The sequence below is a fragment of the Vicugna pacos genome, chromosome 7 (assembly GCF_048564905.1).
Source record: "Vicugna pacos chromosome 7, VicPac4, whole genome shotgun sequence".
NCBI lineage: Eukaryota > Metazoa > Chordata > Mammalia > Artiodactyla > Camelidae > Vicugna > Vicugna pacos.
The window spans coordinates 55996684-56023676 of record NC_132993.1 but is presented as its reverse complement, the minus strand read 5'-3'; the positions used below and the strand labels follow the sequence as shown (position 1 = coordinate 56023676).

Below are 26993 nucleotides of genomic sequence, written 5' to 3'. Positions count from 1 at the left end.
TGCTCTAATCATTAGTCATACTGCCTCACCACACTGCACTGCTTTTGCATATTTGACTTTGGGCAAAAATAGATGCTTCTTCTTGCCAGGGAGTTCCAGCTAAACAAGATACAAACCACTGGTGCTCAGTCACATCAAGGAAGCCCTTTGAAAATAGTTAATTTCCCTTTTTCTACATTAATTGTAACTGGGAGCATATGGAATAAATGCAAAGCCAAGACTTGATTTTTGATATAAAAGACCATGTAGTCTTTTGTCCCTGGAAGGTAGCAGCCAAAACAAGTCACATTGTTTATTCTGGCTTAAAGGGAAATTCGGAATATTAAGTGAAATTTTAGGGTGGAAGAGTATTAGTGATAGCTTTTTAGTTTTTTTCAAAGTTAAATTTAGATTTAATTAGGGTTTAAATCAGATATCTGTGATATCTAATGTATCTATATTCAAATTCCTATCAAAGTTAAATACAAATATATCTTTGGGTTGTTTGCTAGTCTCTATCATTTGTGCATGTAATTTACAGTTAAATGTACTTCTTTGGTCAACAATGTAGTTGCTTCCTCTTGCATTATGCTTACCTAGTAGTGCTTAACCTGCAAAGTGCTTCTCAGAATATTAGATTCAGAATGTGCATAAAGCTGATCACTTAAGAGACTGAAGCACTGAGAAAAGTTATCACGTGACTATTCAAGGGAATTCAGTTCTTCCTATTTCCCTGTTATTCAACAAGGGAATTCAACTATTGTATTTATTTGTCATATGTTAATAAGTACATTTCTCTGAAAACTATGTTTCACGTTATTTTTTTTCTTGTACAGTTTTGTTTTCCCTTTCTTTGGAGGTTATTCAGTTTGGCATGGTAGCTCTTCTCAGCAGTGCTTTATTTGTCTGTGATTGTGCCACTTTTCACTTTCTTTTTCTCAGTGAAACTTAGAAGCATTGAACACATCTCTCTAATAGTTACGTATTAAAACAAACTTTTTCTATGATGTGTGGCAGTTTCACCTCATCTACACAGAAATAAATTTCTGAAGGAAATAATGTTTATGTTTAACACAGTCAAAAAAAGTTAATCACTAGGCACCTGAAATTTCTCCTCTGAAAATATGAGCCAATAGGAAAATAAAGACAAGAAACACTAAAGAAAGTTTGGAAAAATAAATGCAGGTGAATGAGTTTTGAAAGTTTGGCCAGAATTAGTGTATAGGTCATCAGTGAATGGCCAGGCCTTTATAGTGAGGTATATTCTTTGTCATTTTTATTGCACAGATCACTAAAATAGCAAATTAGGGGTATACTTTTCATAACTGTAACCAAACATTTCTAATATGGTCTTTAAGTAAGGAAGGTCCAGGGGATAAGCCCACCTGAAAATTTTCTCCCTGAGACTCCATAGTTGAGTGGAACCAGTCCTGTAGCCTACTGATTAGATGTGCTTGTTTTAGCACAGCTGCATGCTTTCTTAGGTATTGTTAAATTGCCATATTTGATGAAAAAAGTAGCACACTGCTATCTTTAAAAACATTTATAAATCGAACTACATGTTTGCTAATGTAAATACAAACCCTTCATCATTTTTATATTTTCTTTTTTGTTTTAGTAAGATATTTATTTTGACAACTAAAAATAATACAAGAGGAGGCAACTCAATGTTTCAAATGGTAAAAAAGTTCCACTTAAACTACTAAGAACCTTTACGACATCATGGCATTTAGGTTTAGGGTATCTTTCTTTTTGGACTAGATTACATGTTATTTGAATCTACTGTGGTACTGTTAGTATGTTTCATAAGACATAGTGGAGAGCTGCTGTGATCTTTAAATGTTAATATTCTTTTCTTATCACTTTACTGTGTAGATACCCTTCATGAGACCCAACTCTGCCACAGCTCATCCTCGGAGGCAATCCTGGAAACCTCTTTTATAAGTGTGATTTTAAAAATGTGGATAACACCCTCAATAGAGTACATACAGTAAAGGAGAACAGCTATCTTGTCCTTCCCATAACCTTTCACTGCAAAAAGTTGCCTTTGCTTGTCAGGTTTGGATAGACTGTAATTGATTGGTTTGTTCCTTGGACTGACAAGGCAGTTAAATTTGCCTGCCTGGATTCTTCTCTTTTCTTTTCTTTTTTTCTTCTTTCTTTTTTCTTTTGCACTAATCAGAAACATTTGATATGTGCATTGTTAAAAAAAAATACTAGATAATGTCTTGTCAGAATTGTTCTATTAAGTAATGTCTTCCCCTCTTGCTTCTATGGCAAATGATACACAGTGTTTGGACTTACTGAAGAGTTATGGAAGGCTGTGGGACTTACATGCAATGTGCTACTCACTGTTGAACAAATCTAGTAACAAACAAAAAAGACAATGCATTCCATTAGTCTGCTATTCTGTCTCATCCAACTTAATACATATATTCATATATGAAATTCTGCATTGGGAAACAACTATAGACTCTATATTAAGTGTTACTTCTATTTATAATATTCAGCAAAAGTGAAAGACTTGTGAAAGCATATGGCACTCTACTTTTGACTCATCAGTCCTAGTGTGAAAGCAGTAATATTGTTAGCATGCAATTTTTACATCTTCAGATTTTAAGCTCATAGATAAGAATATATGTGTTTATCTCTAGATAGTCTTAGTAATACCTAAATTTATTCAGTCTTTATTGATTTAATATGAACTTTCTCTGTTTAGTGTGATTTTTTTTCTGAACCTTAAATGAGGTTACAAAATAAGGAGAGAGATACAAAGCTTATTGACTATATATAACCTGCCAGCTGAAAGATCTTCATCAACATCTGTATCTTTCCAAGGTTTACAGAATTAAAATTTGATCTTCAAGCTTTAATGATCCAGTTTTAAGTCAACGACAGAAACATGTTGAATATTTCATCACTCCATCTTGAACTGATTTAGAAGAGACTCTTTGCAGAAATTGAAATGCACATTGTACATGTAAATTGTCAACATGTCTCTTGGAATGCCCTGATTTATAAATGTTGTTTTGGATATCTTTTCAGGTACATTGGCAATTTGAAAATAGTTTAAATATTAGGAATAGTGTAGGAAATGTTACAGATAATCAAAAGCAAGTGTAAATATAAAGTTGCTGTATGCTACTAGTGTATAGTTACAGTAAGGTACCATATTATTGAATGTTTTATAAAAGTAGTATTTATATAAAATATGTATAAACTGAGATTATTAACTTATTGAAAACTCTTATAACATTGGAGGAAAAATATTAATGAGCTATAGCAAACCAATAGGCTCTTTCTTAAGAATAAGTTCACTTGTCACTGCATAAGCTTAAGAAAAAGTTGGTAATTATTGTTGCTCAACTCCAACTGATTTTAAGAAAAATGACAGATTGCCTTTTTCTTAAAAGAATATACTAGTGCATTAGGACCTGGCCCTCCTGTGATATATGGTGAGAAATTACTATAGGTCATTTTATTTTAGATTTTCTGAGAAATCATTAAATCTTGTGGTTTCGGTATCACTATTAATAAGAATCCTTTCCACCTTGGTTCTATTAAGAGTGCCATATTATCATCATTCTCCACCTTAAACATCAGTTGTGGATATGCTGTTCCTTATTTGGTGCTAGACCTAAGAATCTTTGTCACATGTCACAAATATAAACCTCTTAATTCATAAGATCATTAATTGGTCCTGCAAATGTGTATTTGGAGTAGAACTTTCGAAGAGAGTAGAATAAAACACTTTCTCCTGATCATCTTCTAAACTCTCTCATATTTCCATAGTGTAAAATGAATTAGCCGTTTTTCGTAATTGGTCCAGTTGCTATTCAAAGGAGATATTAATGTGTACTTAAGGAAATACACAATAAATATTTCATATTTCACAGACACATGTAAGAGAAAACAGCCCGACAGGTCAATGATGTTTGTCATGTAATAGGGAAAGGAAAAAACACACTGAAATATCAGGAAGGAAATTAAATGACCCTGAAATACAGGAAGGATGACATGCAGTATATAGTAGTGGTTCTCAAATTTTGTAGTGCACCAGAGTCACAGGAAGGATTTGTTAAAAAGTAGATTGCTGCCCTCTTCTGCTCCTTATTTTCGTCCTGCCCGTTTTACTACCTCCTCTTCCTCCTCCTCCTCCTCCTCCCTGCAGTTTCTCATTCAGTAGGTCTGGGATGAGGCCTGAAAACTGGCATTTCTAACAAGTTCCCAAGTGATGTTGCTGCTGCTGGCGAGGGACACCACTTTGAGAACTATTAATATATAATTTTTTAAAAGAATCACTGTGTTGTGGTTGACATTGGTTGAATATGGCTTTCATCTCCTGAAAAGGGCCCTTAAATTTTCAAAAATACTTATTTCTAGATAAAAGTTTACAGTAGTTTCATCTACAGCACATACAGTACAACTTCTTCATTATACATAAATTCAGTGAAACAAATGTTTATTTTATACCTGTTATGGGGACAGCACTATTTTAGGTACAGAAATGAATCAAGGAACATAGTAGCCTTTGTCCATAATTCACTAATTCCTTTGTTAAGAAAAAATTTGAGATGAGGGTTATGTTTGACATGAAAACAAAATTTAGCTTTAACCATTATCCATTTCAAGTTTGTAAATGATACTTATCATTTATATATAATTGTTATTCATGTCTTTCTTGAATGTGTATCTGATTTTACATTTATGATGTTAAAATAGATTGCTAATCAATAAGTAATAAGAATATTAACATTCATCCCATTTCCCTGTTTTTACATCCTATTACTTAATGAAACCACCCTTTTTAAACACCAAATGTTTCTTATTGGACAAAACTTACCACTGTTTTACTTGACTCACAATATGGGAATATTTCATTAATATTTCACCAAAATCTATTCACAGAATTCAGAAGGACTCTAGCAGAATGGAAATATTAACATTAAAAATTTTTTTTAATTTTCTGAAATCAATTTTGGCAATTGAAACCTGTTTAAGAGACTCAACTTTAGAGTTATATGGCATATGAAGGCAGAAATTTTTTCCTACCTGTCTGAGACAGCACTTTGTCAATTTATATAATACTAATAAGCATTGTGATTAAAAATATTTTTGAGATGGACATGCTTTGCAAATACTTTCTTTATAAAAACCTAGGCCTTTTTCTCCCAGTACTCTTAAGACTTTCTGCAGTCCTGCTGATAAGATTCACTGCTGTTCAGAGGTACATGAGATATAATGAAATTGGATGCTCACACCGAGCTTTGTAAATAAAATGAGACTGACTCCCAGCCATTATCTCATGTATCTGATTTACATTGTAAATCAAGATCTACACTATTGATTAGAGCATAATTAGTTAATTATGAACAGGGAAATACAAAGTTATGTGGGGCTTGAGCACAGCTGGTTGTACTGCTGAAAAATTTCCAAGGGCATGAGCAGATGGAGATCAGTTTATTAAAGAACAAAGCAGACGTGTTTCAGGTATGGAAATGTCTAATCGTTCTCTCATGCTGTGAAGAGGTACTTGGCCTCATTGTGTTTTTTTCTGTGAATTCTTTTGCTTCATGTTTTAGTTTTTCATTTCACGTTTAAGCTTCTGACCTGGCCGCTATAGATGTAGCTAACTGAATTGATCCCTTTATTTAAGTGATCATTAGGATGAATTTGGATTTCAATAATTATCCACATATTTTTCCAATTAATACACTTTAATATGTAAAAGATATTTTTGTCTTTCTTACCACTCATTCATTCATTACTGCATGTGATAAAAGTCTATAGTAGCATTAATGAAAATATGTTCAAGACCTCCACATTAGTCTTTATTTGTGAAATATGATATAAAAGACATTTTCTAATTATTTTGTTTAGAGAATGCTCATGTAGGTGATTTGCACTAAAAGTATTGTAAAATATAAGGAATAAACTTTGCCGTTATTGGTATTAAATGTTATCCTAATATTGACAGAATGCAGAATTTTGTGCAAGCTTGTATTATTTTAAAAGTGATTTAACTCATGGGCCACAATCCTGCATTTTCTCCATCTGTTAAAATGAGTAATTGAAATAATTGGCTACTGTTCAATGTAAGAATCTGTCACGGCTTGGTTAATACATTTGTGTACGTGTTTCAGCTGCTAGTAAGATTTTATGTAAGGTTAAGATCCAAAACCAATTCTTTTGATCTTTCTTGTATAGACTTTTCACTTAGAAATGATGAAAAAGTAAGAAAATCCAGCCTATCACTTCTCTTGATATTTAGTTGTGTGTTTTTTAAGTGAACAGATGAAATAGTATACATTTTCAGAGTCAGTTCTTCATTTCACTCTATATAGACTTGGAAGGGATCTAAGTAAAATGTTCATTGCCATAAAAAAATAGCTGTGATTATGGATCAACTTGATTATAAAATAATATGTACATCATTTTCCAGTCCCATCTTATGGACTTCTCTTCTTCCTGGAATTTAGCTTATCATCTGGATATAAATTATTTTTATAGGAGGTACACTTGATTTTTGTTTGTTTGTTTAAAAAAAGTAGTTATTTCATATGCTCTCCTAGGGAGAATTATCAATTGGAAATTAAGGGACTTTAAGAAACCCTTTGGAACAGTGGTCTGTCTCTTAGGCATAGACAGAAATAAATCAGTTGTTTCTTTTTACTTGTATGCATATTCTGAGTAATCAGGTAAATATGACTGATTGCTTCTGTGGATCATAGGACATATGAACATAAATCATTTTCTTCCTGTTCTTTGTCTAGGGTGCTATACTTAACCATATGCTAAGTAAGTATTTTAAATACAAATAGCACTGTTTACTTGGTCCCTGCATTTTGTTAAATCAGTGTGTGAAAGACCATATATATATAGCTGCTTTATTACTTACATCTGTATCCATTATGAATCTGATACCTAGGAAGTTGTATGAATCTAATTAAACAATCAGGTTTCCTTTTCTTATATATGGGGTTTATTTTATCTCACTTAAAATTGTAATTTTAGAATGCATAAATGTTAATGTATACAATTTTATTAGATGTTTAAAGGATACTTCTTTAAGCATCCAGTTTTCACTTTAATAAAAAAATCATAGTGCTTCTTTATAGGTTAGTTTTATATTATCATTTAATATTTTAAAACATTGCCTTCCTATAATACATGTACTATTGGTATATTATGATAGTCTGTTTTTATTACATGGACATTTGTGTTGTTTAATAAAGTATATTGTGTTATATCACCATACTTTTGTGGGTCAGTGACTGCTTTTGCACAAGATTTTAAAACATTTTATTCGCTACTTTGATAAATACGTACTATATTATGTGTTGCAATTATGTGTTTCCAAGTAAATGTAAAAAGTAGAGGTAAAGGTCAGAAATAATAATTTGATCAATAATTACTTCTACTCTATTTCCGCTTTTAGGTAGCAGAATGACTGCAGATCCTTATGAGTTTCTGATTTTTGAGTTTTTAAAATGATCTAAATTTGTAACTTAGCCATAATTTGTTGGGTGACAAAATTTTGCTAAAGCTTACAAAGTGGTGTGTGTGCATGAAATAAGTAATCCAATATTTTTACCAACTATATTGTTCTTTATTTCTAGAATTCTTAATGATGTCTCTTACGTTTGTCTGTGATACATTAATTCTTACAAATTCTGCTGTAGTTCACTTGTATCATTCAGGATATTTTTGTTACCAGCAAATAAAGCTATAGCTTTTTTTTTTTCACTTAAATATTCTAGTGTAGAAACAACCATATTTTTCTACATGGAAATAATTTTAGTCATTTTTAGGAAGGGCTTATATTTGTATATTTGTTTATTAGCAGAGCTATTAATTTCAAGATTGCATTATTTCTTTTTCTTTTCATTTTTTCCTCTCCTGAATTTTGGCAGTTCCTAAGGGAATTAACTACCCCTTTTTTGCTATTTAGCTTTGGAATTACCATTTTATTTACTAGTAGGTGAACTTGGGAGAACTCCCATATCATCCTGATTCTAACAAACAAATTGTGCCTTTCCTCTGGGACCCATCACAAATAGATGAGTTCCACCTGTAGACTAATCATTTTAGAAGGTATCACTAATGAAGAAATCACTGAGGATTAAGCCATTTCCAAATGGCATATATTCAACATTATCTTCTAACAAATCTAGCATATACTCTTTTTTTCGCCTTTTGCATTTATTCTTGAGCTAAAAGATAACTTGAGTTTACAGTTAACTGAAATCAGCTGCAAATTCAAATTATACCAGTGTAGGAAACTTGTTCTTAATTTATTAGCTGGAAATATATATGTATATGAGCAAGAACTACCTCAGTACATGAAGGTGAAAAGTAATGAATTATGATTCACCTTTATATTCATCATGGTGTTTGACTCTAGTTATACACTAGAAATCATAATTTGCAAGTTATTACAGCACAGTCTTACAAAGTCAACATGCAGTAACTAGGTTGTAATTTGATATGAACTAGGAAAACATTAATACCATAACTCTACCTATCAAAAGCCCAGATTATTGGCAATCTGAACTTGCTTAAAAACCTGAAGTTAAGCTCAAGACTATTGTTAACCAATATTGAGTCCATGTACCTAACTCAGTAGTTCTCATTTTCATGCTTATTTTGACTGTCAATTGCATTGTCTTAAGTGATTTGGTTTCTGAATCCACAACAAATTACTGTTGGGGAAATACTGCTTAGAGAAATACACTGACAATATCAGAAAGTAGTGGCTGATATTTTTCAAGCCAAAGGTTGAATACAAGAATTTAAACAGAACAGTAGACTGATGGTACTCATTTCCAGACACAAAAGGCTGGCACACTGTTAGACGTAGCAGCATCTGTTACTCATACTTGTGACCTTGAAATGACAAAGATAGAGTAAATTATATTTGATTTTCTTGATGAAGCAAAGAATGTGATTCTTTTTAAATTTCGCATTAAAGATGACTGAAATACTAGTTTCCATGCTCGAAAGACTATGCCCTAAGCTATCTAGAAATCTCAGCCTTCTTATAACTCATAAATGCTTATACTCTGAAGGTTCCTATAACCATGTGTTTAATTTAATTGAAATTTTGACTACTGAAAGATAAGTAAGTTGAATTGAGAAGAAAAAACATAAAATTGTGTGGGCTTGCCGTTTAGTCTTATTTTATATTTGATGTTAGGTGTTATCTATCATTTTTTCTTAATGCCAGAACAGGTATTTGAACATTTTAACTGTTTTTTAAAACATTTTTACATAGTTTATTTATAATACCAGCACAGTAAATAAAGTACTGTTACTCCTGTTTGATTTGATTTTTACTATAGCTAGAATTCTTATAGTAAACACTTTTATTCAGATCCATCTGTTGAGTCTAAACGAAAGTTTTGGAAAAGTACATAAGTTTATTTGGTTCATAAGGAAAAAGTTATAGAGGAAGAAGTGGGTAAATTTATGACATGCAATTGTGTTTTAAACTTTTTATACCTGAATAACTTAGCTAAGTTGCTAAATTTTCTGAAATTTTTGATCCCCAAAATGAGTCTTTGGGAGATTGGGTTTTGTAGCATGATACGAAATTTTTACTATAAATGTAGATTTATAGTTTCCTTTATTGTGATAGTATTTAAAAAATCAATTGTTTTTCTTTGTATGTTGTTTACAATAGCTCCTTCCCCTTTTTTTCTAATAAAGGTTATTAAATAGTAACTTTGTACATTATTCAAGTAATACGTGTCCTATAGAATTGCTTCCTTGATTCCTTAGTTGTGGTTTTCTCAACTTTTAAAGTTTAAAATTAGTAAGAGAAAGTATTTATAAAGAGAATCTGATAGATAGGTTTAGAGAAAGTATTTTTTAAAGCACAAAGAAAATCTGGTGTATAATCCTTTCTATAAGATGTATACATCTTTGTTATTTGTTGTTAAATTTTGGTCTTTCTATTCCAACTGACGCAAATTTCTTTTTACAAAACACTGAAATAATACAGATCTTTCTTCATTGTCAGCAGGATGAGATTGTCTGAAACGAAGAATAGGTATGATAGTTTTCTTAGATTTTGTACATCATAGGTGGCAGATATACTATCAAAACATTTGTTAATAAGCTTTAGAATGTACTAGAAGGTACTCTGAAAAACCAAATGCATCTACAGTGACAGGTAAATTTTGAGAAAATTTATGTTTTAGAAAATAATGTCAAATTCTTAGAATGGTTTCATTTGCTATAGTTTGTGTTAGCGTGCTATAAACATTAGCAAGTTTATTTACAGTCTTTCTTAACTTAGAGAGTGATGAGGTACATGAATTTTACATAAAATTAAGCTTAGAGTAGCCTAGTAGAATTCATTATTCTAAAATTTTTTAAATAATCACAATGTATTGGATATACTTCATAATATTGAATTATATGTATTTTATTAAACACTTATAAACTAATGGACAAGTGATTATTATTGAAGTTCAGAATTGAAATTGTTAATGTTTGCTAGTTTTGAACATATATGGCTATACACATTCATATACTCTTAACATTTCTACTATCAAAGTGTTCTGAATGATATTTGTTTTGTTTGTCAATTTTATTGTTTTTGGGTTTTTTTCTAAAACATTTATTTCAGGTGTAGATTGTCTTTGTCATACACATTAATAATCTTGTCAGCTAAGGATAGAATTAACAGTGTTATAGTTGAAATATGTAATAGTTTGCCATTTTTTCTCTGAAAAAGATTTTTTAAAATATTATTAATATATACCATAAATATGTTCACCCTGCAGGTGTGATGAATGCAGACTATGCTACCATTTTGGTTGCCTGGATCCTCCTTTGAAAAAGTCTCCTAAACAAACAGGCTATGGATGGATATGCCAGGAGTGTGATTCTTCATCTTCTAAGGTAAGGGGGGAACCAATAAAAAAAGTGTTGCTTCTCTTTATTTTGATAGCTTTTCTGTATCTCACCATCAGTTTCCTAACTTTAAAGAAAATTGGAATACGAGAAACCAATATTTTAATCTAATACACTTTAAGAATATATTGCCATGGTGATTTTATTGCCCTTAAATTCAAGAGTAAAGAGCTCTACTAAGTTATATAAATTTCCTCATTAAAATATTTTAGCTGTTTTGTGTACTCTTCATGTTGTGTAGCATATTGAATAGTTCTCTAGTAGCCAAAAAAAGTCACCCTCTGTTAATTTAACACACCTAGGGAATGCCAGGGAAATTTGTTTTGATAAAAAAAAAAAAAGTTAACCCAAAGAATAACCAATAAAATCCAATTTATTTTTATAGATGACTCATCTTAAGGTAAAATAAGTATATTGTGAATGTTTTATAAGGTCTATTCTTGGAGAAGACTAGTTTTCATAACCTAAATTCTTTTTCTTGTATTTATTTTAGATGAGTGGAAAGGCTGAAATTTCTAATAGGTTTTTTCCTAGTTTATCACAAAAAATAAATTATTGAAATGATGTCTTTTGAATATAAATATTATAACCTTAAATTGTGATGATCCACAGTTTAAGATTATTGTGGGTTTTTTTTTATTAAGTTATAGTCAGTTTACAGTGTGTCAATTTGTGGTGTACAGCACAATTTTTCAGTCATATATGAATATACATATTTTCATTTTCATATTCTTTTTCACCATGAGCTACTAACAGATCTTGTATATATTTCCCTGTGCTATACAGTATAAATTTGTTCATCTATTCTACATATACTTGTCAGTTTCTACAAATCTCAGACTCCCAGTCTGTCCCTATTGTGTTTGTTTTTTTTAATGTGTGAGTAAGTAGCTAGATTCCTGCTGTTTTGACCCATGTGACAGAAATATTGAATATATTTGAACTCAGACAGTGTGATCAGCTCTGGGTTAATCGAATTGTTCTTCCTTAAAAAGACAATGGTAATTAACTATTGTAATATGGACCTCAAGCCATCTTTCCTAAATGTTACTTATAAGTGCATTTGTTTTTCTTAGAGTGAATTAAAATTGATACAGAATATTGAAAATTCAACGGAGCATATCTCACATTTGCCCTGTCTGATCATGGAATCAAAAATATATCAGTTAGAATGATTTATTCCGGCTTACCACAGAAGCCATCGGCAAAAGTTTATTTAAAATGGCAGAAAAGCATTTGACTATAGTAAAAAAAAAAAAACTATTTGAAGAGTTTTTTTAAATAACCAAACTTATTTAAAATATTACATGTTTATATAATGAGTATTAAAATAGGATATACTCTGTATTTTATTTAATAATCAAGGATTTTTGCCCAAGGTTTTAAACTATACAGTATCAAGAATTATTTTCCAGTTATTTTATTAAGACCCAGATTTAAGAGGGAGCATATTTAATAACAAAAAGTCTTACTGCATAATTTTAAAATGCTTTCCAGAAATTGTATTTAAAGGAAAAAAGCTTAGTGGCATACTATAGCTTTTAAATAGTTGTCTTATTGGACTTTTTATGGTATAATATAATTTTTCTAGTTGTGTTTGTTGTTTGGGGTTTTCTTCTAACCTTAAAAAGCAATTAAGGAAGCAACTTTTGAAAAGGATTTACTGCATTTTATAAATAAGCCTTTTTGTATAAATTCTTTTGAAAAGACTGTACTACTGTAAATATGTAGCATTGTATTAAATACAGAGAGTGGCTTTGTTAAGTTACATAGTAATTTAATTAATGAATATTGAAAATGCAAGAGAGCATATTTCACATATGTTGGGAGTATACAAAATGAATATTTTGTAAATGCAGCACATGCCAGTATCACTGAGTAGGGTAAGATGTTCTTGTCTTGGTTTTTCCCTTTCTGCCAGAAAATAAGATCTTTGGACTCTGAATGGAAATCCATTAGGAAGGCAGTGGTTAGAAAACTTGCATTGTATTTGCTGTATTCTCTTTGACCTGGGATTGAATGAATACTGAATATAAACAGCTAACATTTTCAAAATTTCATGTAAATATTGTATCTAACTGCTGAATGTCACAGCAATTTATAATAAGGATTACAGTGGTGAAATGGACTTGTATTTTTATCATACCAACATGAATGTTACATACTTGTACTTTTTTCCAATGAAAAATTAAATTTAATGTGATAGTTAAACTGAAAGTTAAGGAAACTTAATTCATTCCCTTGAATAGTTGTTTTGTATCAATTGTTTTGCTCATTTTGAAGATTTCTATTCCTAACCAGCAGGTATTAAATTTCTGTTTACATTTTCCTTTATAAGGTGTTTACTAGTATTGGGTGCCAAAAAGAAAACATTGATAGATAATGTCATGCTTTATAAATCAGTAAATTGCTGTAGAAGCTTTTAAATTAAGAAAGTATTATATTATTAATATCTGAGTCAAGAAAATTAGTATCATTTTAGGGCCTAAATGAAACCCAGAATAAAAGTTAGTATATTTTGCTTATCCTTCATTTTCTTCTATCTGTTTTGGTGAAATGGTATTTGTTAGGTAATAGTGGGTATATTTGCCGTGCTTATATATTTTAATGACATGAAAAGCTAAGGTAGAACTAGTTATTGCCAAGAGAAAAGATGTGTATCAGTTGCCAATAAATTTAGGTAGGGGAAGGTAAATATAAAGTTATTATTGCCATAAACTATATACCCAACTTCCTTTCTCTGTGGAAGTCAGGATTACTAAGTCCAAGAAGTCTTAACTTTTATTATAAAAATTTGACTCCTAAGCAAGAAATTATTTATTTTTCTTAGAATTTTAGATTATACAAGGTGAGGGTATATAGTTGAAAGTACTCAAAAATGCATTTTACTTTAAACATTATTTAGCTGCTAATGTTGTCTCCAAATTTTGCATACTAGGGGAAACTCTAAAATATGCCATTTATACTGTCAGCAGCATAACATATTTATAGATGACTTTATTTTTCAGGTAATGAGTTTTTTGCTGTGGGCTTTATGATGGCAAAAATCTTGTCACTAATCCTGACCATTGCTTATAATTATAGAAATTGTAGAAATGGAATTACAGGATTTCCACAAAAGTCTTAAGATTCATCATATCTCAGTCCATAATTTTAAACTTCAGTCCATGAAAGATAAAATATACCTAAGTATATTAAATTAGTAATATTGATTTAATAACAATTTACCTAACAGTAAAATGATTTTTTACTGAGGTATAATTGACTTACAACATTATGTTAGTTTCAGATGTACAACATGATGATTCACTATTTGTATACAGAATGACTTCTGTTCTACCCAGACCCACAAAGTATGATAAGACTTTCTATACCTTATCAATCCTTCAAAAACCTAAGTGGTCACTTCAGGTTTCTTCAAAAATGACCAACTATATGGACACAGGTATATCAGTATACATATTCACACATGGAGATTCAAATCTACACACATACAAACACACATGCACAAAACATACCTTTTCCTATAGGCTGTACTTTAAAGACATCTGACCAAGGCAGCAGCTATCTAGACAGTGTGCTACGTTCATATTCATTGGGGCTAGTTCATTGCTACCAATCACCATGCGTTAGGTATTTCTCCTTGTTCTTCACTGTGTTGTGAAGATACTATTGCTAATGAATGCTACATGCCTGGAAAAGCATTGTATTATTCTTCCTCCTGCATCTCACCCATCTTTCATTTTTCCTTCCATCTCTACTTACATCCATTCTCCCAAGGCAAATACCTGGAACCATCTTTCTTAAATCATTCTGTCCCAAATAGAAAATCACTTGCTGAGTCTTCTAAAGTATTCTTCCTTAAATATTTCTCCAGTCTGCTCTTTGCTCCTTTTCTTCTCTGTTACTTGATTCAGTGCCTCACTTTTTCCTCATTCTATCAGTTCCTCCTACTTTAGAACCTATATGAATAAGTCTGCCAGACTCTTCTTTTCTTTTATCCATTCTCTTCACTAGAATCAGTCAGAATGAAGTGTTTGCACCCCAGGAGACAGACAGAATGACTAATTAAAGTAATCTAATTCTGTATAATAGCATTCTATTGTAATTTTAAGTCTGAGTGTGTTTTATAATATAAATAACATTAATACTATAGAATAGATATATAACTTCACACATGTAAAGTGCATATTTAAAATATTTTAGTATTGGGGTACATCCGTAGCAGAGTTTGGAGACCATAGTCCTATACTGTTACTAGAGTGATCTTCCTGAAAATACATTTGACATGCCTCTGCTTTACATCTGTCAGTGTTTTCTCATCCTCCTACATATCCAGAATATAACCAACAAAATCAGGAAGTTAACACTGACACATTATTACCATCTAATCCTCAGACTTCATTCCAGTTTTGCTATTTGTCCTAGTAATGTCCTTTATAGCAAAAGGATCCAGTACAGAATCATTCATTGCATTTAGTTTCATGTTTCTTTAGTCTTTAATCTGGACAGTCCCTTAGTCTTTCCTTGACTTTCATTGCCTTGCCACTTTTTAAAATTACAGAACAGTTATTTTATAGAATGTCTTTCACTTTGCACTTTTCTGATCTTTTCTTGCAGTTAGATTCATTTTATGCATCTCTGATAAGAATACCACAGATGTGATGCAGTGTGCATTCTGTCAGGTGACACATGATTTTTGTTTGAACCGTAGATGCGATGTTAACTTTAATCACTTGACTGAGGAATTATCTGCAAGTCTTCTCCATTCTCTTCCTTTTAATAATTAATAAGTAACTTGTGAGGAAGAATCTTGAGACTGTAAATATCCTATTCCTCATCAAACTTTTATTTTGTTTTCAGTGGGTTATATTGTTTATTAGCATTATTTATTTTGATGTTAAAATTGTCCCAAATTTGGCTAATGGAAACCACTTCCGCCTGGCTTCTGCCACTTCTACCTGGCACCTGTGTCCTTTCCATATGATCCCAGCAACCTTTGAGTGCTTCCTTACTAAAAGGTTTCCAGGCTCAAATTTTGCTTTCCCTTCCCCTACTCCTAGAATCAGCCATTTCTCCAAGGAGCTCTGGTTCTTTTTTAGTGGAGAATGGCATTTAGAAACCAAGATCTTGGTATAGACATGCTCAGTGTTACTGGGATGTTGCTCCTCCTGGATCTTCTCAGTAGACAGAGCCAAGGACCAGATACATGTATTTACATTCATTGACATTCACATTTATACTTACATGTTTTTATAGGCATTGGAAACCATTCTAGTTTTCTCTTTTTTTATATTTGTACCTCTCTCACCAAAAACTCGCTCCCATTATCTTTGATATATATTATATGATTAATTCCCTGATATAAAACTAATCTCCTGTCATCTTCCACCCCAATCCACATTGACACCTACTTTGCTTACCATAACCTGATGGCTTTTAGATTGAATGTTTCAGGAAGGGGAGAGAGAGGAATAGAGGGCAGACATTTTTAATTTTTATAAGCTTCTAAAATTATTTTAATGAGCAGTCAGGAATAAGAGGCATTGTTTTATGTATATTACAAATTCTTAAGTTACTAAAAAAGGCTTTTAAACTAAAAATTAACTTTTTAACAGTTTTAAACTACACAGTGCATATACCCAAAGTCAAACTTCAACCAACTGACACTTTAAAATTATGTTCTATACTACATATTAAGTTAAAAGGTAAACTTAATATTGTATTTTTTTTAATATAGGGCACAGGTCATTATTCTCTTTTTTCTAGGGTTTACTTGATATAAATCTCAACAACTTCTGTGTGCTTAAACACCTCAAATGAAGATAACTTATTTTGACATAGTTAAATGAACATGTATAAATATTTCTTTTAAAGATGCTTCATCCAAGTCATATATATTCACAAGTGCTGCTGAGAATTTAGATACACATCATGTTTTACAGTGACTGTGCCAGTTACGATCCTAGCTTTTCATCCTTTATAAGCTCTGCTTTGTGAAAAGCCAAAGAGTATACATGACAGGTCATTATCTGACTAGTGTAAGATGAGCTGTCAGCTTGGAGACCTCCATCTGTTTCACTCTTATTTGATCTTTGTAGTATACTACTCTTTTTGAGTAGTAATAAGTTGAATTCACATGCATAGAAATCTCATCTAAATCCCTATGGGAGATTTTCTGGAACTATAAATGCATGACATGCCAGCTCAGGCAAGTGGTACTTTCTGATAATCATTTGTGTTAGAAATTCCTAAGTAGGGAAGTATAATTTTTTTTTAATTTTTTGTTTTATTTTCCAGATTTTCTGCATTGAGCTACTAGAATTATATTACTGATATGCTTATGTAGATGTATATATAAGTATTTATTTTCAAATAAAACAGTCATTGAGAATTTTGCCTCTTTAAGAGCTGAACAGAACAATCTCTCCAAGGAGTATCTTGCCACAATACATTAAACAAGCACATTTAATTGAACCTGGTGATGTTGGAAATTGAATGTCTGAGTTTTATGTATTATGAAGATTTATGAAAAATATAAAATTTAAATGAATTATCCTTTAAAGATCTTCTAAATTTGAAGCATATAACTGACCCATAAAAAAAAGACTTTTTAATATTTTAACTATTCATTTGACCTCTGGGATTTTATCTGGCACTAGGTTACATTATAAGTTTCTAAATTTAGCACAGTTGACTGATAAGTCATTTTCAGGTAAAACTCATACTGCTTAACGGTCTTATTTCAGTTTTCTTCTAGGATTTGTGTGACAGTAGAGGTTATAACAATATGCTTTACCAAGCGTTACTAAGTTTTGATTTGCTTTTTACTGATACAGTTATGTAAAAGTCTGGAGAATATTTGTTTATACAATATTCTGAATTAGAATGCTGTAGACTTATTAAAAGCCTCAGAATTAAAACTGTGGTGTGGTTATCGTTGGTGATGGCTATGGTTAAATATTTAAACTTTAGGTTTCCTCTGTGCTAGCATGCAGGATAAAGCCCACAGACTTCCACGTGATCTTCTACCTTATCCTAGACTAAGTTCAGGATGTTGCTGGTTACCCTAGCATTTTCCCTGGCATGCAAAATTGTTTGTATAAATGTGTTTTAAGTCTTTAGTTTCTAACAGTGCTTTACTTTGAGACTAGTAACAGTGGTTTGTGAATTCAATAAAAAAAAAGTAATAGCCATTAACAGTTCTAATAATTATAGATAGTACTGTGCTTAAAAAAAAAAAAGGTAGAGTGTGTTATTTGCTTAAATGGAACATTTAAGTACTGAACTCTATATTTGTCGTTATTGCCTGCTCAAAAAAGTTGTTTACTTGATTGTCCTAGACATGTTTCTGAAACCTATGCATAAGTAATATTTTTACCGAGTAACAATTTTCAGGAAAAGAAAGATTGTTCATGGTTATTCTTTAAAATAGAATTGGAATCTGTATTGATCTTAGTTCTGTAACCTAAGGTAATTTTTATGGGGACTGTGTAATACAGATTAAGCATATTGTTGGTATACTTCAATAAGTCATGATCAGGTTTTCCTTAAGAATCTTTTCAAAAAAAGAATTTCTTTCCTCCGGGCAAAATTTGTCAGTGTTTATGACATGCATTTTTATATATTTCAGCATTATATTTACAGAGAGAAAATAATTGGAACCTCTAAAATTACACAAATATTTTCTATGTTAATATTTTCAAGAGTTGAAAAACTGAGTCACCTTTTAAGTTATACTTCCTACAAACTGGGAAAACGAGTCATTTTCTAATTCAGATGGCATGTGGGCATAGCATGCTGTGGAATACCATATGTGATGAGAAACTAAAGCATAACTGAGATAATTAATCAAAGTACAGTAGGATGCCATACACAGGAATGCCTTTCAGAGCTCACCAACTTCATGCTATCCTTTGGTTTAAAATTTTTTTACGTTTTTATTTTTATTTTGGAGAAAAAAATCACCTACTATAAATCTGTTATTAACTAGGATACTGAAGGACATTTCCTTACAGCTTTTAAAAAGTTAATAAGAATATTTTTACATTATTAACCCAGCATTTGAAATGTTAAAATTGGATTATATAACATACCACTGTGAAAATTCAGAAGGAATGTAGAATATGTTAATTATGTAAACTTATTATTCCAGTATTTATGTATAATGCAATTGTGAGACATTGTTCATTGCAAAGAGATAGTCCTAGTTGAATTAAGCTAGCTTGTTCTCAGAGTTATAAAAGTATCACCTGAATAATAGGAAAGGCTTAAATCCTAGCTTCAAAAAAACAGAAAGAGATTTCGTGTATTCTAGATGTAGATACAGTTAGATTGTTACTTTCTTCTAATTTAAACATTTAGTTTAACTTTTCCATCATTTTGTAGAATTACTTATCTGTTAAAAAATTGCTTTTGTAACCTATGTATTGTGATTTAAGTACTCTTTTGCCTACAACTCAGGCTTCTTCAAATCTAAGCTAAGAAAATTCAAAGTATGAACCATGATAGTGGAATTCAGTTCTGAAATCAAATGTATTTAAACATTCTAATCTTAACTTTCTGATAGAATGCTTATCAAGATTGATAAGAAACTACAGATTAGAGGTTGGGGAACATAGTGAAGATGTGTTATGCCATGTTACATACATTTTAACACATTCATTTTTTGACATCTCTGAATTTGGATGTGTATCCATAAGTAGTTTATATCTTTAAGTGATAATTTTTTTTATAAAAACTTGACATTAAATTTATGGAATTTCTTACAAAATGAGCCATTGTTGAGCGAGAAAATAGAGTAATTTAAAACACACAGAAAGTCAAAGTATACAATATAATGTAGAGGAAAAAGCTTTATGAGCTCTGGAAAGAAGCAAACTGGGTTTAGATATTAACTATTTACAGTGCTTGTGACCTTCAGCAAGTTGCTTCACTTCAATGAGCTTCAGGTTGCTGCGCATTTGTGAAAGTTTTAATGGCAATGTTTAGAATAGTAGAGGTGCTCTGTAAATGACATCTCCTCTCATACTTAAAAATAAGCAAGCATTTTAGCCACACAGAGAAGAGTTCAAAATTCATGATAATTTTCTGATTTTCAAATGAAAGAAATGTTTTTAAAAAGTAACCTCTGAAGAGCAGTTTTGTGTGTTTTTTTTTATCTTCACACATACCAAGTAAAAATCTTTCTTGTCTCTTTCAGAGTTTCACAGTAAATAGATTAAGGCCATGTCTGACTTTTTCATTCACAAAAATGTCTGTTTTAATTTCTTGCTGGAGTGAAGACACAGTGAAAGCTATAATTAATCTGTTTTTAAACTAAGGCACTTGTAAGCCCTTCAAAGTTTTAAAATTATATACTATTTTATAAGGTTTTTTTTTCTGTTTGTTGTTTAATATTAGCAAATAGTATTTTTTATTTTGATGGCAAGGACTATTTCACATTAAATATAGAATGGTGGTACTCTGTGAATCACACAGATCATATACTAATTATTTATTTTATAAGTAGAAAACATGATATTTAGAAAGTAAAGATTTACTATTATATTTAAACCACTGGCTCTACCAAGTATTGAATACTAGGAAAAGACATAACTGATCCTTTCAGGGGAACTTGTTTTTAACTGAAGACATGTTTTGTTCATAGGTGAAGAAAGATCAAAGAAATTTCCCATAGACAGGAGAGGTATTATTTCCATGTCAAGATCAGGAAAACTATAAACTTGAAACTCAAATGAAAATAAAAAATAAATAAAATTTAAAAGTAACAAACCACTGAAGACAGCTGTAAGATAACTTATGAATTCACTTTGTCAAGGTGTATGCAGTTTTTGACAATAAAAGTCATCAAGCCTAATGAATGGCTTTTAGAGAACAGGCATGTATCAGCAACACATTCTTTTATTGTATAAATATTTGAATACTTTTAAGGATGGAAATGGGGGAAGTTCTGGGCTAGCACTTTTACATTCCTTGTAGATCCTTGGAAATTTAGTTACTAACTTTTAGGACATACTATGTAAGTACATTTAGAATTTCATGAAATGATCACATGCCTTCAATATGTCTCACAAACATTTGTGCCAAGAGAAAGCCTCATTCTTAAGTAAATAAGGAAATTTGTACTCATTCTCAGATGCTACTAATGCCTTTCTTTTAAGAAGGTAGAATCTCAATGCGTGCTTTGTATGTATGAGCCAAAGGGCAGTGATTTGTACGTGTAACTTATGGCCCTATCTTTACACCCCATACCCGCCCCCCTCTCTGCCAACTACTCCCCTGATTCCTAGTGAAAGAAACCACAAGTAATATACTTCCTTAATTAAAGCATATAAATTTCTCTACTTTTAACCTCATGTTACTTTAAAAATTTAATCTCTCTTTCTGAGAGTATCAGATATGCTGTTCTTAACATTTTTTTTTCCATTGGTAAAATGTTAAATTAAGTAAAACAAATTTTAAGACACTATCCTCCCACTGCCCCATAGCGCCAGCATAGTCCAGTCCTGCTCCATATTAAATTATTAACTTTAATTTAGGTTAGGTGAACACCACTTTATTCCTTCTTGTGCTTTATTTTTCAAAAAAAATTTTTAATCTTCTGATTTACATCATAATTTGTGAGATTTTCATCACTTGTCAATCCATATACCACAAATTCTGGTGATTTCTCCTACAAACCACCTGCACTACCATCTTCTGAAGTACTGTTAAATACACAACTTGGGGGGCCCATGAAGACCTGCAAAATCACTTATCTCTGGAACGGTGCTTGGGAATCAGCATTATTATAAGCACCACAAGTGATAATTATGCTTCTTTAAAGTTTAAGAACCACTGCTATTGACCCTAATCTCTTAACTTCCTTACATGAAGTTTTTGTCTCTAACCATAGTACCTACAGGGTATATCACTCATTCTCAGACTTTTCCCTAATAGGACTTTCTTTCAACCCCACAGGCAGGTTCAAGGTAGATTGCTGACATCTGGTTTAGGTTCAGTATAGTAGCATTTCTGGATTGCTAATATACCATATTCCCTTTCTTCTTCCCGAGTTGTGAAGTTGTCCATCAATATCGCAAGGATCTTCTCTGATCTATAGATTCAGTTTGTCCCCATCAATCTTCCTCAATTACTCAGCTTCATCTTTTTTTTTTTTTCTTCTTTGTGGCTGTTGATGCAGTTGGTAACTTCCTCCTTTTTATAGACTCCTTCCTTGCCTTCAGTGAGCCTGTTCCCCGCTGGCTTTCCCTCTTCTTAGCAGACCTTTTTTGGGGGTTGAGGGGGTCTTTTGATAGGCTTCTTTGGCCTGTTTTCAGTCTTCTTGTTCTTGCTCTGCAAGTGACAGTATCTATACACAGAGCTCAGCACCATACCAATTTTGCTACAGGAAAACCTGGCATTTAGCATTTAATGATCCGTCTACTTTCTCTGAGTTAATATTCATCAAGAGATTTTCTGTCTTTTAAAATATTATCCTTTAGTCAAATAATTAAGACACGGTGATAAATTTACCAATAAGTTTTAGCTGGCCATTTTCACTATCTAATAGCCTCCTTTTACTATAAAGCTTAAATAGTATATGCTTAACTAGGAGAATACATATCCACTTGATTGCCAAGTAAAATATTATTTTGGAGATATGATTAAATATGCTACAATTGAAGTGTTAGACTCTTATTTGACTTATTTAACTTAAAAGCTGGAGAGTAATAATTCAAATTGGCAAATTTCTAGTATAATAAAACTAGCATCCTTTATATAAAAATCTTGCTTTAAAAAATATGTGTTTCTTACTCTTTTTTTTCTTACTTTTTAATTTTCTCTGACTCTGTGTTTCTGGAGAAAGTTGAAGTCAGAAAAAGAAATTGCAAAAAAAAATGGAATTGCATACACTGTGTGTGTTTTTTAATTTGTTATAAATGTAATACATGGTTATTGTAGACTATTTGAAAAATCCAAAAAGCATAAAGAAAAATATTTAAATATTACCTGTAATAATAGTACCAAAGCTGTTACATTCTGCTCATGTTTCAGTAATATATCCTACTCTTCTAAAATTGCAGTTATATTATACATTATGTTATATATAAATTTCATGTAACTGCATATATGACAGTTTTCCATATTGTTAAATACTCTTCTAACTAGATTTTTAAGTACTGTACGATATGCCTTTGCTCAGATAACTCTCAGTATAATTGCTGGGTCAAAAAGTGGGGCATTTTAAAGATAAGAAAGTACTATAATAGCAATAATAATAGCAATGAACATATATTGAGTACCTCTATCTGCCTAACATTATCTAAGCACTTAAAATGTATAATCATGTTTAATCCTCAACAGAGTCTTTAAGGTAGGTAATGTTTTTCATCTCTTAAGTGTGGGTTAAAAAAAAATGTAGTTCAAAGAAGTAAGGATCACACAGTTAATAAGTGGTATAAGAGTGATTCAAACCCAGATCTGCCTGATTCTACAGCCTGCATTTTAGAAACTTGTCATCATATATTGAAATAGGTATTTTCTTTTCCTTGCAAGAGATTCTCAAATTAGATTTTGTTCTGAAGCCATTTTAAATTTTCATAATGTAGAAACTCAAGGTAATTTTTCTGTTATAAACAAACACCACTAGTAGCAGGAAAAGGAAAAGTACTTTGTTCAGTGGAATCTATTTTGATCTTTTTAATGAATTGGAGCAGAAAGCCTGGAGGTAATTTTTAAAACAAATCGACTGATAAAGATGCTCCTACTGGAAGGTGTTGCAGATAGGCTATAACTCCTCAAGGCCCTTTCTTTATAAAATTCAGTGAAAGAAGTGTCTGTGTTAAGGGAACTGCCACTTGACAACATACATGATTTATGCAGACCCAGCAGAAACTAATCTGTTGTACTTGGAGGGAGGTAAGGGAAAGGGATCTAAAAGTGAATTTTTTTTTTTAATTAGGCACTAAGCACTGTATTTTAGCTGACTCTTACATTACTGCCTAATATTTCTCATGAGTTGTGGAGTTTGAAAACCTGTACTGTAAAAAGAAACTAAAACCAACCACATTCAGTGCACAACCATATTCATTGCAAAGATAGTTTGAGGATATTCTGATTTGTGCAGTATCACCCACTCTGTGTACAAACTAGAAGATTTTGTATTTTTTTCAGTATTAGCATTCTTTTGCAGTAAAAAATTCTCATATTCAAAAATAATACCTTGTTTATCTGTGGATCAAATGCTAATTATAATGCAGTCTAGACTCATTTGGATTAATTCGTTTGTTAATTGTTTGTTAACCAAAGAATATGAAATTATTACCTCACCTATAAAAAGTTAAATAATGTTTCCTTCTTCCTTGACAGATAAAGATCCATATATTCAACTTTTTATTCCACTGTATTTCCACCTGTGACCCTAGCTCAGCCATCTAGGTTCTTTTGTGACTTCTAACTTCTACAAGTTATTTTATCTAGCTTTAATATATTGTTCTTTTTTTTCCTCTATTCTAATTCATATTCCTAATTTAAACTCTGGTCGCCTAAGATGCAATCTATTTTAATGTTTTCTCTGAAGGTTTCTTAAAGGTTTATGTTACAGTGTTGTATTGAAGTTAAGTTGGCTTTTTGTTAAATGTACCTTCAATAATGGCTGCAAATGATTATCTGCTTCGCTGGTTTGAAAACTCTTTAAAGTATGCTTATAGAGGTTAAAATTTTTAAGAATCACTTCGAAAAGTTCAAGCCGCATCAGAGCATTTTTATCAGTTCACTTTTAAGGGACTGGACTATTTTCTCAGCTTCTAAAGACAAACAGTATTCTGTAAATTCTGTTTCCAAAGAGAGTTTTAAATTTAGATTAACAGATAATTGTGAATCAGTTTCCAAAGCATAGATATATAGATAACCTAAAGTAAGTCATTGAACATAAGCTATTTCAGCATTATCTTCGTATTTTAATGCAGCAGTTTCAACATACACACCACCAATAAAAAAATCATTACTTAATAACTCCATTCAAACTTCATTACAGTATCCAGTCATTAGTTTAATTATCATTAATTTTTCCCCACTTCAGGTCATCTTAGGATTGTGAATGGGGTGATGTTTTTAGAAAATACTCTCTTTAAAAAAAAAAAAAGCACAGTGGTATATAATTTAGACATTTTTCTACCCTTTCCCTGTGATATTTAGTGACTGTGTGGAAGCTTTAACCTGTTTCAGCCTAAATACTGTATTAACTACATCTTATCCTCCATTTCTTTTTGAGTGCTCCTTCTTAAGTTCTACTACTACTCATGAGTCTAACTTTTGCAGTGAGATAAACTTTCTTCATGATTTAGTTGTTCTCAAATCCCCAAATTTTCTTTTTTCCTACACTTTCACCCCTCCTCATTTTCCCTGACAATGAAAGCAGCATTTGGAAACACGATATTCTATGTATTTATCAAGTGTATTTATGTTTCTTCATCAGTAAAATGCTTCCCTAAGATAAGAACCTCCCTAAAAAGTCAAATACTTAGTTGACCTTTTGTTTTCTGTTTTTTTGTTTTTCAGTCACCATACCAATTTAGCAGTGGAGGGGAGTCCTTCAGTCTTAAACTGATACCTTTAAATAAAAACTCTTCAAGTTAATTTTAAATAAAGCATATAAAATGAGACAACAGAAATGATCTTATCTGCTCTCTATATTAAGTGCTTTAAAGGCTATCCAGATTTCTATTTAAATGATTAATTTTCCATTTTTATTCTCATCTAAATAAATGTTGTTCCTGAATTCAAGACAAGATGCAAACAGAAAGCAACTTAATTCTTTTATCCCAATGCCTTTAAACTAGCTTTGTCGCATTTTCTTTTTTTGAGCGACTCTACAGTATATCTCATGGTTTTTCCAGTCTCCTGAGGTATTAATAGTCTTTTTAATATCAAAAATCTAGTCAATGTAATGTCAAGGCTTTAGTTCCTCAACCAATTCAGAGCTTTTCCTCTTCCCATCTCAGACTTGCTTCAAACTGGGAAATCTACAGTTTGGAAGGGGGCCATATAGGACTTTGACTCTTGCCCCTCCTTCCTTTCATGGGTTTTTAGTGATTTCTCATTGCTAGGGCTTTCCTACCTGCTGTTCCCTTGTAGTGACAGATGGGTTCTCTTGTGGGTTACTTATAACTCATTTTTCAGAACTCAAGGCCCTTTTGTCTCCTCTCTGATTGGCATGACACCACTCTACTAGGCTGTTCTCTTTGGCTAGATCCCTTTCTAGAAAGACAGTCTTGCTTTCTTTCACAGGTCGTCATTTGTCCTCAGGTAAGCACATGCAAACCCTTGCCCTGCAAGCTCAGACGAGCAGCCATTCCCCAGGCAGCCCTGTATCTTTGCTGCTCTGCTGTTACAACCAGACAGATGCACCACCAGCCAGTCTCTCTGACCCTCAGACTCCTGAGTACTTTTCAGAAAAAAAAAAATTCTCTTACATAAGGACTTCCTTTTAAAGTACCTCTTTTAAAGAAATCCTTACTCTCCAGTCTCATCTTTTCTCATTCTTCAGGTTTCTCCTTTGATGAATTACCAAACTAATCTTGGTGTGAGACTTTGAAGAAAGTATTTTCTGAAAGTATTATCAGTATGTATCTTTTAAAAATGAAATTTTAGACTGTTTATGAGAGATTGATATATAAAATGCCACCTACCCCATGAGTCCTTTAATGTAAGAATGTCAAATGCCCTATCATCATGACTCAAATTTCCTCAAGAACTCCAGTGCATCTTCCTCTTTCTGATTTTATTCTCCTCCCCCCTTTTAAACTGTGATTTGGCATTTTAATATATATTTATAAAAACAGTAGGATCCTCTATTATATTCCTTAGCTTTCTCTGCATCCACTGTATTGTTTCATCTCAATTGTTTGAGGTTTGGGTTTTTTGTTTGTTTGTTTGTTTTTGGTTTTGGGGGTCTTTTTTCTGGCTAGAAATAAGTGGATAATTTATGGACTTAGGTTCACTACAAATCTGTGCCTCCTAAGTTAAACCAAACCTCATTGCTGTCTTCTGTGAGCTTCTTATCAGATTTCTTGTAGCAGTTGTTTCAGAGATTTGCCACATATCTCACA

General features: G+C 31.7%; 1 protein-coding gene across 4 annotated transcripts in view; it reads left to right on the top strand.

Moving 5' to 3' along the window:
- Positions 1-26993, top strand: part of PHF14 (PHD finger protein 14) — a 138373-nt gene that overhangs the window by 87354 nt on the left and 24026 nt on the right. For 3 of the 4 annotated variants that reach the window (XM_031679619.2, XM_072964919.1, XM_072964920.1), the window contains one exon: positions 10770-10887. In XM_031679619.2, the coding sequence (XP_031535479.2) occupies positions 10770-10887 (118 nt within the window). Of the gene's footprint in view, positions 1-1854; positions 3019-10769; positions 10888-26993 lie in introns of those variants that run through there. The other variant, XM_015242013.3, reaches the window with a different exon arrangement.